Source organism: Pipistrellus kuhlii, unplaced genomic scaffold (assembly GCF_014108245.1).
Source record: "Pipistrellus kuhlii isolate mPipKuh1 unplaced genomic scaffold, mPipKuh1.p scaffold_m20_p_9, whole genome shotgun sequence".
NCBI lineage: Eukaryota > Metazoa > Chordata > Mammalia > Chiroptera > Vespertilionidae > Pipistrellus > Pipistrellus kuhlii.
Genome location: NW_023425595.1, coordinates 66340097 through 66353628, shown reverse-complemented (window position 1 = coordinate 66353628; position 13532 = coordinate 66340097). Strand labels below are relative to the sequence as shown.

Sequence of the window (13532 nt, the reverse complement as noted above, 5' to 3'; positions counted from 1 at the left end):
GGCTTCTGATCGTGCCTAGAACAAAGAATTTCAAGTCTTAAAATTGATAGTAAAGCTCTGGTATTTAAACCATCCCTGGGAGAAAGACACATGGTTCAAATTAGGGTCTGCTGCTGTGTATTCAAAGGGACAGGGATCTAAGATACATTTCAGCCTGCAGACAAATGCTAACCAACCAATCAGGGTGTTTGGGGGTTGGAAAAGAACTTAATAAATGATGTGAGGAGCCATTAGTAAGTGGAGAAATAAATGACCATAGGCCACGTGGTGAGAACAGCTCCACCCAATGGCTTCTGTTGAGTACCCATCTTAACCAGTTTCTTCTGTTGTTTCTCCCTCTTCTTCTGTAACTTTAGAATATTCATCATTTTAATGCTGAAGCTATAGGTTATAAATCTTTTCTGTTGCCAGTAAATAAAAATAAGGGATATAAAGTAGCTTTTCAGACATTTCCAACCTGAGAATTTTCTATTCAGGCATTTCCTACCTGAGAATTTAACTGTTCAATATTTTATTTTTTATTTAAGATTATATTTTAAAGTCTTTATAATTATAGGATAATATAAGAATATTATAGGAAAATTAAGCAAAAGATTTTTAAATATTTAAACTGGAGTCCCACATCCAAAATTTATCATTTTGAGTGCATTTCTTTTGTTATTTATGTATTTTTCCATAATTATAGTCAGTGTATATATAATTTTATGTGCAGTGTATATATAATTTTATGTGCAGTTTTTATCCTTTATATTATGTCACAAAATTTCCTCATGATATTTCCTCATGCTTCTCCATATAATCATTTTTAATGGTTGAATATTGAATAGATATGTCATAAGTTACTTATTTTATCCTATATTAGTGATTTTTTCTTTCCTAAATTTTATTTTTCATTTATAGTTGACATAATATTATGTTAGTTTCAGGTGTAAAACATATGACTAGACATTTATATAACTTCATCAGTCTAGTCCCATCTGATACCACAGGTAGCTATCCTATCTAATAAAGAGAGAATATGCAAATAGTTGTTGCACCCTCACGCCGTGGCCTGGGAACCTGAGGCAAGGCCAGGGAACTTGAGGCTGTGCCCCTTGCTTGTGCCAGGCCAGGGGACCTGAGGTCGCAGCTCCTGCTTTGCAAGGCCAGCCGAGTTTGGGTCTCATGCGATTTTGAGGTATGCGTAGGAGGATGGGAACTTGACTCGGGGTACCACAGCATGCCCCAGACTGCCAGGAGGGAGATTTTCATATATATGTTACTAATTTTCTTTCATCTCCTACATTTCTATTATAGAGAAAGGGCAAAAAACCTATTTCCTCTAATTAATTCCCTTTTAATGTGCATGAATTTCATGCACGGGGCCACTAGTTATAATATAATTGACTATATTTTCTACATCCTCATGACTATTTTTATTTATTTATTTTAGAGAGAGGATGGGAGGGAAGGAGAGAAGGTAGGAGCAAGAGAGGAAAAGAGAGAAACATAAATTTGTCATTCTACTCATTTATGCGTTCATTGGTTGATTCTTGTTTGTGCTCTGACCAGACCTTGGCATATCGGGAGGACATTCCAACCAACTGAGCTGCGCACCAGGATATTTTATTTTTATTTATAATTACAGTTTACATTCAGTATTATTTTGTATTAGTTTCAAGTGTATAGCATAGTAGTTAGATAATCAAGTGACCCAGACAGTGTTTCAAGCCCCACTTGGCAATTACTTACTATATTCCCTATGCTGTACTTTATATCCTCATGACTATATTGTCACTACTAATCTGTAATTATCAATCCCTTCACCTTTTTCAACCAGCCTCCTAAACTCCCCTCTGGCAGTGTCCCACTGTTCTCTGAGTCTATTTTGTCCCTTTATTCTTTAGATTTCATATGTAATTGAAATCATATAATATTTGTTTTTCTTTGACTTTTTCACTTAGCATAATACTCTCTAAGGAGTAAGAATAATATTTGAAATAACTGTAGGAGACCAGTAGGGAACAGTTAGGTGTGATCAGGCAAGCAGGCAGAGGTGGTTAGGGGAGATCATGCAGGCAGGCAGGCGAGAAATTAGGAGCTAGTGGTCGTGGATTGTAAGAGGCAGTCAGACATCCCCCAAGGGGTCCCAGATTGGAAAGGGTGCAGACTGGTATGAGGAACCCCCCATGCATGAATTTTGTGCACTGGGCCTCTAACAATAATAATAATTATAATGTCACTTTGATTTTTAAAGTCAGTGTCTAAATGAGTTTGACGTGAGAAGTAAAAGTAATATGACATTTTGGGGCCAATTGAGTAGGCTTATATGTATTTACTAGAGGCCTGGTGCACAAAATTTATGCATGAAGTGGGGGTGTCCCTCAGCCCAGCCTGCACACTCTCCAATCTGAGATCCCTTGGGGGATGTCCGACTGCCAATTTAGGCTCGATCTTGATGAGGATCACCCCCTAACCACTCCTCTGCCAGCCTGTTTGCCCCTAACTGCCCTCCCCTGCAGGCCTGGACACCCTTAACTGCCCTCCCCTGCAGGTCTGGTTCCCCCCCTCCCCCACAACTGCCCTTCCCTGCAGACCTGGTCACCCCCAACTTCCCTCCTTGCCAGCCTGGTCACCCCTAACTGCCCTCCCCTGCAGGCTTGATTGCTCCCAACTGCCCTCTCTTGCAGGCCTGGTCCCTCCCAACTGCCCTCCCCTGCTGGCCATTTTGTGGTGGCCATCTTGTGTCCACATGGGGGCAGGATCTTTGACCACATGGAGACAGCCATCTTGTGTGTTGGAGTGATGCTCAATCTGCATATTACTCTTTTATTAGATAGGATAGAGGCCTGGTGCATGGGTGGGGGGCTGGCTGGTTTGCCCTGAAGGAAGTCCCAGATCAGGGTGGGGGTTCTTTGGGATGTGGGGTGGCCTTGGGAAGGGGCCTGTGGTGGTTTGCAGGCTGGCCACAAGTGGAGGCCCTGATATCTGGGGTTTATTTACCTTCTATAATTGAAACTTTGTAGCCTGGAGTGGAGCCAAGCTTCCTGCTTGCTCGGTGACTGTAGCCATTTCTGTTGGAATCTATTTACCTTCTATAATTGAAACTTTGTAGCCTTAAGTGGAGGCCTGGGCGAAAGCTTGGCTTCCTCCATTGGCTTCCTCCAAGCCTCCCTCCTGCTCATTGTGGCTACAGCCATCTTGGTTGGGTTTATTTGCATATTTGCTCCTGATTGGCTTGTGGGCGTGGCTTGTGGGTGTAGCGGAGGTATGGTCAATTTGCATATTACTCTTTTATTATATAGGATGGTTCTCATGTGGTCTTATCATTGATCATTATCCAATTTCATTTTTGTTCTTAGAGGATCAAGTACACATGCCTCACTCAGCTTAGGTTTTCAAAGGGAAGAGTGCTTATTTTTCTGACATAAACCAGTGATACTGTTAGTTACCCAGATAACTTTGCATTCCAGCTCATCTATAGCTTTGTTATTTTAAGATTAAGTGCCTGGTTATATAACTTCTGAATGTTCTCTTTTTACACTGAATATTCAAACTTAAGGACTCAGAACCTTTATTTCAGTGACTAGGAGCTAGTGTTTGCTAGGCTAAGATAACATGAGTTATGTTCATTTGCCTTTCTAGATTTTGGCTTCAGTAACCTTTTCACTCCTGGGGAGCTGCTGAAGACGTGGTGTGGTAGTCCTCCCTATGCTGCGCCTGAGCTCTTTGAAGGAAAGGAGTACGATGGGCCCAAAGTGGACATCTGGGTATGAGACTGCCTTCTCTTAGGCCCATCACATTATTACCCAGGACTGATGACCTCTGTCTTCATCTCAGGAGACACAAATGTGGCATGAGAATTCAGATCTTGCTCACCTCTCTTTGAATTCTCAGTTTTGTTTTGTTTTTAGAATTATTTATTTTAAAAAATATATAATTTTATTGCCCTAACCGGTTTGGCTCAGTGGATAGAGCATCAGCCTCCGGACTCAAGGGCTCAGGTTCGATTCTGGTCAAGGGCATGTACCTTGGTTGTGGGCACATTCCCAGTAGGCAGCTGATCAATGTTTCTCTCTCATTGATGTTTCTAGCTCTCTCTCCCTTTCCCTTCCTCTGTAAAAAGTCAATAAGACATATTTTCCAAAAAATTAAAAATATATAATTTTATTGATTTCATAGAGGAATGGAGAGGGACATAGAAACATCAATGATGAGAGTATCATTGATCGGCTGCCTCCTGCACCCCACTACTGGGAATCAAGCTTGCAATCAGGGCATGTGCCCCGTAGGGTCCTGGGTTTGATTCTATCCACTGAGCCAAACCAGCCAGGGCTGAATTCCCAGTTTCCCCCCCCAGTAATTGTCTTAGGGATTGAACCACAGATTTCAAACTCCCCCTTTGCCTGTGCAAAAAGAAAAAACTCAGGACAACTGGGTGGGTGCCCTTGTCAAGACGGATTCTTTCTGTTGTTGCTACTTGTTGTCTTCCTAGAGGATGAATACTAAGAGCAATTCTAGATATATTACCCCAAACTAATGTCTGGATGCAAAGAAGAATGTTAATGATTCTAAAGATGATTGCCCTTGACAATACCCCATATTATTTCTCATAAATAAAAAAAGGAAGAAGAAGTTTGTTCCATTATCTTGTGGGTGACTCACATATTCTTCAGACAAATGCTATAATGGCCTCCTGTTTCCTCTGCTGCGATTAATGGCATGCACTTTCTGTTTGGGATGCAGAGCCTTGGAGTCGTCCTCTACGTGCTTGTGTGCGGTGCCCTGCCGTTTGATGGTAGCACACTGCAGAACCTGCGGGCCCGAGTGCTGAGTGGGAAGTTCCGCATCCCATTTTTTATGTCCACAGGTAAGGGTGTTGCCAACACACAGCTATGACTGCTTTCATGGAAAGTTAGACATGTTATCCTAGGAAGTGAGTGATGGAGCATAAAGGGCTCTTTAACAACCTTTCTTAGCTCAGTTTGCTGAATCGGTCCCTCTGGAGGGAAGGTTGGGTAGGAGCCGTGTGCAGGCTTCAGCATCCTAGAGCCCTGCTAAGTTTGTCTGAGTTTGGCTCTGGGCTCTGCATATAACAATAATCTTATGTGGAAAATTACCAACTCTTCTGAGCTTTATTTATGTTTATTCTTAAATCTTATTTAATTAATTTACTTTTAGAATCTTTGTTGTTAAAAGTATTACATATGTTCCCTCTTTCCCCCCCATTGACCTCCTGCAGGCAGCCACACCTGCCCCAGACCTTCACCACCCTATTATGTGTGTTCATGGGTTATGTATATATTAATATAAGGTCTTTGGTTGATTACTTCTCACCCACCTCTCCTCCCCTGCCTTCCCTCTGAGATTCCACACTGTTCCATGCTTCCATGTCTCTAGATTTACTCCATCAGTTTATTTTGCTAATTAGATTCCACATGTGAGTGAGATCATGATCATGTGATACTTGTGTTTCTCTAACTGACTGACTTCACTTAGCATGAGGCTCTCCAGGTCCCTCCCTGCTGTCCCAAAGAGTAAGAGACCCTTCTTTTTCACTGCTGCATCACATTCTGTGCTGTGAATGTCCCACAGCTTTTTATCCACTCCTCTACTAATGGACACTTGGGCTATTTCCAGATCTTAGCTATGGTAAATTGTGCTGCTATGAACACAGGGGTGCATACGTTCTTTCTGATTGGTGCTTCAGGTTTCTTAGGATATATTCCTAGAAGTGAGATCTCTGGGTCAAATGGCAGTTCCATATTTAATTTTTTGAGGAAACTCCATACTGTCTTCCACAGTGGCTGCACCAGTCTGCATTCCCACCAGCAGTGTACTAGGGTTTCCTCTTTTCCACATTCTCTCCAGCACTTATTTGTTGATTTGTTGATGGCAGGTATTCTGACAGCTGTGAGGTAACTTATTGTCATTTTAATTTGCATCTCTCCAATGCTTGGTAACTTTGAGCATCCTATGTAATAAAATTCTAATATGCAAATTGACCAACGACCAGGTGCTATAGCACACATTGATAGCTAGGAGGCAGATGCTCAATGCAGGAGCTGCCCTCTGATGGTCAGTGCATTCCCACAGGGCTGATGGCTAGTAAGTTCATCAGCAGTGGCGTGAGCCTCTCCCACCTCTGCAGCAGCTCTAAGGATGTCTGACTGATGGCTATCAGTCAGACATCCCCCAAGGGGTCCCAGGCTGCAAGAGGGCACAGGCCAGGCTGAGGGACCCTCCCCCCAAGTGCACAAATGTTGTGCACTGGGCCTCTAGTTTTTTCATGTCTCTTGGCTATCTGTATGTCTTCTTTGGAGAAGTGTCTATTTAAGTCCTTTGCTTATTTTTTAATTTATTGGTTTTTTTTGTATCTAATTTTGTAAGTTTATTATAAATTTTGGATATTAACCTTTTATCAGATATATCATTAGTGAATATATTCTCCCATTTAGTGGGTTGATGGTTTGCTTTGGTGTGCAAAAACTTTTTAGATTGATATAGTTTCATTAGTTTATTTTCCTTGCTTGGGGAGATATATCATAAAAAATATTGCTACGATAGATCTCTGATATTTTACTGCCTATGTTTTCTTTTAGGATTTTTATGGTTTTGAGTCTAACATTTAAGTCTTTAATTCATTTTGTCTTTATTCTTGTGAGTGGTGTAAAGAGGTGGTCTAGTTTCACTTATGGACATATTTGTACAATTTCCCCAGCACCATTTATTGAATTGGCTATCTTCACCCCATTGTATATTTTTGCCTCCTGTGTCAAGTATTAACTATAAGTATTTTTGAAAATGAGTCATTAGTAGGATAAGCAGCTCTTAGAAAACTTTAATACTGAAAAGAGATACCAGATATCCAAAATCTAGTTTTTTTCATCACCATTAATATGCACATAAGAAAATAATAGCGACATGCAGTAAGCAATCTACTTAGTTTTGCTTAATTATGACTTCATTTTAAGGAATAACATACAGAGTGTACATCCATTTGGGTTGGACAAAATAGAGGCACATAGAAATTACATTTTAGAGTAACTGACTGTGTTCCTTAGAGCTAATGATTTATAAATAGTATGTCAGATAATGATAAGTGCTTTGAGAAAGGTAAGTAGGGAAGGAGGTTAGGGACAGAAGCAGTAGATTATTTTAGAAAGTACGTCCAGGGAACCCCTTCACTGAGAAAGCAACACTCCCACCAGCAGTGAAGGAGAGGGCCTGCTGTTCCACATTCTTACCAGAATTTGATGTTATTAGTGCTTTCAATTTTTGATATTTTAATAGATATGTGGTAGTATTTTATTTTATTTTGCAATTCCCTAGTGACGTATGATGATGAGCAGTTTTACGTGTGCATTTATCATTTATACTAGAGGCCCAGTGCATAAAATTTGTGCACGGTAGGGTCCCTAGGCCTGGTTGGTGAGCAGGGCTGATCAGGTTCCCCACCTCCCCTCCTCCTCCTTCCCTTGCCACCTGTGCACTGCCACTGTGTGGTTCCTACCCCCCTCTCCCCACTTGTTTCCCTGCCTACTCCTTTCATCGCTCCCTCAGTGCCCGGCCACCACCGCTGGTTGCCCACCATGTTCCATGCTACAGCCCTGATGGTCAGTGCACATCATAGTGAGTGATCAAGCTCCTGGTCAAAATCCCGAGGGGACACTTTGCATATTAGCCTTTTATATATATAGACATCTCATTTGGTGATATGTCTGTCTAAGTGTGCTGCCTACTTTTTAATTGAATTTTTTGTTTTCTTATTGTTGAGTCACTTTTTACTTTTGAAACACCTTTTTTCTTGTTGCTACTTAGACACCATGCTCTCTCCTTTCCTCCTGTCTCTCTGGGTGCACCTTCTTGGTCTTCTCTTCAGTTTCCTCGTTCCTTGTTCATCCTTTAATGCTTCCCTTCTTTCATCATCTTTCCGATCTGTCATACTACCATGATGCAGGGATGGATGTTCAGTCTCCAAATAGTGCACAGTCAGCTCTCTGGCCAAGGCCTCTCCTACAAAACGAAGGGCTATGTATCTAACTTGTTCCTGCTGTGATTAGTGTCACTTTTATGCCTCCAATTCACAACCATGGGAATATTTTTTTTTCTTTTGTTGTTATTCATCTTCAACCAAGGATAGTTTCCCATTGATTTTTAGAGAGAGTGGAAGGGAGGGAAAGAGACAGAGAGAAACATTGATGTGAGAGAGACACATGAATTGGATGCCTCCCATAGGGGTGGAGAGTGAGCCTGCAACTGAGTTATGTGCCCATGACTGGAATTGAGCCCAGGACCCTTCAGTTGGAAGGCCAACACTGTATCCACTGAGCCAAACCAGCTAGGGCAACAGAAACGTTTTCAAAACAGAATTTAACTCTCCTTGTCCCCCAAATTTCTCTAATCTCTGTTCCCTAATTTAGGGAATGGCATCACCATCAGATGAAGGCAGAAACTAGCCTTGATTTCTCCTCTCTCATTGCCAACCCAGTATAACCAAATCCTATAGATCCAACCCTCTGTTCTGATAGCAACTTCTGTGGTGGCCCTGGCCTAGATCCAGTTGTCACCAATAAATGGATTCATGGCTGCACTTTTGTCCCTCTCTCATCTTATCTCCACACTGCTGCGTGAGTAATCTTTGCAAAGCATAAAAAGTAAAGCCACACACACACACACACACACACACACACACACACACACACAGACACAGACACAGACACCTGATCATGTCCCTTTCCAGCTTCACTTTGTCAGGGATTTATCACTGCCTTTAGCTGAAGTTTACTCCTCACAGCGACTAGAGTGCTAACTCTCAAACTTTTTATACTATGACCTAAGACTCCCTTCCCATTCACACATGTCCACAATAAAAAATAAAAAAAAGGTTTTTTACAAAGCAAAATTTGCCTTTACTATGTACAGTATATATATTATTCTGTTACATTAGAAATGCTGATTATAACTTATTAAGTTGACCTCATGACTTCTGTTTTAAAAAACAATGGCAGAGAAATGCCTTTATGATCTGGCTCCTATCTGTCTCCTTAGTCTAATTCCCATTCTACATCTAGTCACCCTACTTTCCTTCTGGTTCCCTCCCACATCCCACCCCACCACCCATCCACCTCTGTGTTCTAGAATGAGAATTAGATGTGATAGAAATAAATCTAGATCATTTCCACCATTCTTTGATCTCTGGACTTTTATCATGGGACTTAGCAAACTTTATTGTATTACTTTTTCCATTGTATTTCTTCCGTATTTTCTCTAGACTATGAGCTTAGCGAACATAAAGATGAAGCGTAATTTTTTCACAGTTGTTTAGAGCCTAGTCCAGGGTCTGGCATGGGGTGGGGCTCAGTGAGTATAAGTAGATAGTAAATGGAACCTGCTTTGAACCTCCAGTGGCTTTCATTTACACTTAGAATAAAATTCAAATAGTCATTGTCATTATGGCCTACAAGGCACAACTGTGATCCCCCCCTACCCCTTCTAACCCTTTGACTCATTTCCTGCTGCTCTTCACCTTGGGTTTTGAGCTCCACCCACACAGGCCTCCCTGTCCAGCACACTCCTGTTCTCTCAAATATTTGTACGACTGGCCGCCTCACCTCACCTGAGGTTTTTGGTTGTATATACAGACATCTTAATTGGTGATATGTCTGCCTGTAGCCCGCGGTCCCCTTACAGAGGTCTTTCCTGACTGCCCCATCACCCTTTCTCATCTCTCAACTTTATTTTTTTCATAGCACTTCCCCCCATCTGGCATTATTGATTTATGTGTCTCCACACCCCATTTCCACTGTCTCCTGATGGTAATACGACTTTGGTTTTGTTCAGTGCTGTATACCCAGGGCTTAGGATAAAATATGTGTTAAATGATTAGGTTTGTTAAAAGGCTAACTACTAAAATCCCTCCAGAATGTACACTTGTATTCAAATAATAATAATAACTTTTCTGTATGGCTTTAGAATTTACACAGTAGTTCCTATACTTGATCTAATTTGAACTATTATAACTGTACTATGGAATTGGCATTGACACCTATTCTTTTATAATTTTGCCAATGAAGTTTAAGAAGCTGAAGTTTAAAGAAATGAATTTACTTGCTAAAGCCACAGTAATAAATGGTTAAGCCAGCAATCATTTCCAGGGTGCCCTGCTTTCACCACAGTGCAGTAGGAAGGACAAGACGAGCAGCCCTCTCTGCTTCCCAGTGACCTCGGGGTCCCCTGTGAGCAGCGTGGCCTCTGCCTCCCCCCACCTTGCATCATGGCAGGTGTTTACTCGAGCCTCACTAGAGCTGGCTTCAGGTGGTGAGTGCTGGCTGAATAGCTAACCAAGCTGCCAACCACATTGGCTGTTAGTGCTTAGAAATAAACTCTGTTGCATTTAACTACTTAGAAAGAATATTTGTAATATGGTCCAAGTTAGCACAAAAGTTTAAAAACTCAGAGAACACCAACACAGTTATCCTAAATGTGGTTATTTTTTAATCCCAGACAAGTAATTCCTTAAGTTGGAATAAAATTTTTTGTAAAATTAAGTGCAGAAAATGAGAAGCAACCCAGTCTAGGAAGTGAGTAGATGATGCTATGTCACTAGTCTGATCTCTCTTGCCCTCAAGGATTTCCCAGTGCTCAGCCTTGCCTCAATCCCAAAGGCCCACCGGAGAATGCTGTCTCCGGGAGAAGGCCTGGAGAAAATGGATTCATAAGGTGGTTTAGTCTTTTCTTAATTTAGACATCCTATACATAACGTTTCAGGTTCAGATGAAGGAAACCGACTCTTTCCTTTGAGCCTTTTCTGTAAACACATGTAGTTTGGGGCCCAGTTGCTCTTCACTAGACCTGGAGGCCATACTTTGGTGGAGCCTGCAGCCCTCTGTCCCTGTACTACAGGAGGTCGTGTAGAGCAGTGGTTGGCAAACTCATTAGTCAACAGAGCCAAATATCAACAGTACAACGATAGAAATTTCTTTTGAGAGCCAAATTTTTAAAACTTAAACTTCTTCTAACGCCACTTCTTCAAAATAGACTTGCCAGGCAGTTGTATTTTGTGGAAGAGCCGCACTCAAGGGGCCAAAGAGCCGCATGTGGCTTATGAGCCGCGGTTTGCCGACCATGAGTGTAGAGGAAGAATGTCCCAAAGAACAAGACCGTTTTCTGTCTTAGGATAGTATCACAGACTTGAGCTGAGTTGACCTATTTTTCTGCCAAAAGAATATAGAAACTCCAGCAGAGATGGTATAATTTTCTAAGTTAGCATTTGGGAGGCAACGTGGGGAAGGCCCCAGGGTCTAGCTTCTTCTGGCGAGTTGAATTCCAGAGACTCTACAGCTGTGCGGGAGGCCACGCAGTACAAATGGACATAGTAAGTTCAGGAATTCTAAGCGTCTCTTTATTGTCAGTGATGTATGGAATGAAGTGCCCTCACACTTAACGGGTATCTCTATGCCTGGTTCTTCTTTGTTTGATGCAAGCTTCCCTTCGTGGGCATCCTGAGATATGCCAAAGACGTACACTGGAATGATGATGCTATAAATTTCAAAGAGGACTTACTCCAGGCTGAATTGACTTTAAACCACCTAGTTTTATAGCTAAGTATATGCCTTCCTCCTTTCTCCCTAGAATGTCATTACTTTACATCAGAACTGTGTTCCACACATCATCTTCCATAAACCCAACAGTGCCTGGTGTAGTATAAACATTCAGTAAATATATGTTATGACAAACTGCATCATCATCAATTACCTATAGACTTTTATACCAGACCCCAGTGGTTTATTATTATCAAAGAGTTAGGTGGCTCGCTGATTATCTGAATTATTAATTGGTTTTATGTGCATTTGTTGTGTAGGTGGTATGTACCGTATTTTTCGGACCATAAGACGCACTTTTTTCCCCCCAGAAGTGGGGGGAAAAAGTCCCTGCGTCTTATGGTCCAAATATAGCCTACACATATACTTTTAAAAAAAGTTTTTTTACTTGCCCGGCTCTGTGTGGTCTCTGTGTGCTTGCTTGGCTCTAAAATGGTTCTAAATGCTGCTGTTTACTTTACAGGGTTGATTACATGTGTTTATGACTGTGATGTTGGGTTTTAATGCACATAAAATATTTTAGGACACTATTTGTTTCAGAATCTTTTTTTCTTCATTTCCCTTCTCTAAAAACTGGTGCATCTTATGGTCCGGAGCGTCTTATGGTCCAAAAAATACGGTAAATGACCAGGTCAAACGACTTCTAGTTTTAAAAAAGGTTTTGGTCTATGATAGACTTTCTTTTTGATCTACTGTAAATGTATTTTACTTGACTTTTGGATTAAATTTCTCAGAGCATCCCAGAAAGAATTCAGTCCAACACTGAGCCTGAGTGATAGAAGGAGTAAAAGCTGGAACTTGTGTTGATTGAGCTGCTCTTGTAGATGAGCGGTGGCCTGCTATGTGGGAGCAGATGCTTCTCTGTCCCCTCCCTCTGAGGAGAGCCAACAACTTACGTGTTTTGAGCACCAGACTTGTTCACTCCGAATATATTTTTAAAAACCAATGGAGGCCTACTTCTTAAAGCCTACTTTCTCTTATTCACCATTCATACTGCTAGCACATGTAGTAAGATCAGACATTTATTTAACTGAAGGAAAATTAATTTACAGTGAAAAAAAGATGCAATGACAGTGAGCACATAGAGATCTCTCACGGGACAATATTTTTGAGTCCTTATTGACTAGACTTCATTGTGACTTAATGAATTGTAATACTGCACAGCACTTTATCACTGGGAATGGAGGGCCCAGACTTGCAGATGCTTCTGATGGAGACTGTGCTTTGCAGCTCCTGCCAAAAGCTTCCATTTAGACTCGGACAGCTGGGCCCTGATTGGCTTACTCATCGAGAACCTGGAAGCATCTTGCCTGGCTGAAAGCGTTTTGTTTAGAGGGGGTGGGAGAGATGATTAAAGCAGCTCACTCACCGGTCTCCTTCTACTGAGGGGCTCAGCGTCCTCAAAGCACTTCTCTCATTCCTCTGTGAGGCATGCTGTACTGCAGGAGAAAACCTGTGTGGTACTTTCATGTCAACGAATTCAGAAATCACAAGCGATGTCAGCAAAGAGGCTGGATCTATGTAGGTCAGAGGTAAGCAGGCCTCCGCTGACCAGCTCCATGATTTTATCTTATGTAATAGAAAACCAGTGGGTAAGTACTGGTACTGCCCTATTTATTATTACCCCTTTCAAGCCAAGTGTCTCTTACCTTATAGAGGAAAATAGAGAAAAGGAAGAAGTTCTGAGTGGAAGGACTCCAGAAATTTGGGCAATAGCTCATATTCATTGAATACTTCATAGAGAACTGTTGCATTAACTTACTTAATATCCAAAACAACCCTATGAGGTGGGCTGCTCTTGTGATCTGGTAGACAGGAACATTGGCAGAGCTGAGATTTGAATCCTGGCAATCTGGCTTCAGAAAATATCTGTCTTTGATTATAATTTAATTCTCAATAAATACACACCTGCCAAGTTATCCCAGTTATCAAAAGAGTCTTGGAATAGAC

At 41.5% G+C, this 13532-nt stretch overlaps 1 protein-coding gene across 7 annotated transcripts in view; it reads left to right on the top strand.

The window, feature by feature from the left end:
• SIK3 (SIK family kinase 3) overlaps positions 1-13532 on the top strand; it is a 233161-nt gene that overhangs the window by 166070 nt on the left and 53559 nt on the right. For all 7 annotated transcript variants that reach the window (XR_006740870.1, XM_036428322.2, XM_036428320.2 and 4 more), the window contains 2 exons: positions 3625-3749; positions 4726-4849. Coding sequence is in view for 6 of the 7 variants with exons in the window: in XM_036428322.2 (XP_036284215.1) it covers positions 3625-3749; positions 4726-4849 (249 nt within the window). In the remaining variant the exon portion in view is untranslated. The remainder of the gene's footprint in view (positions 1-3624; positions 3750-4725; positions 4850-13532) is intronic.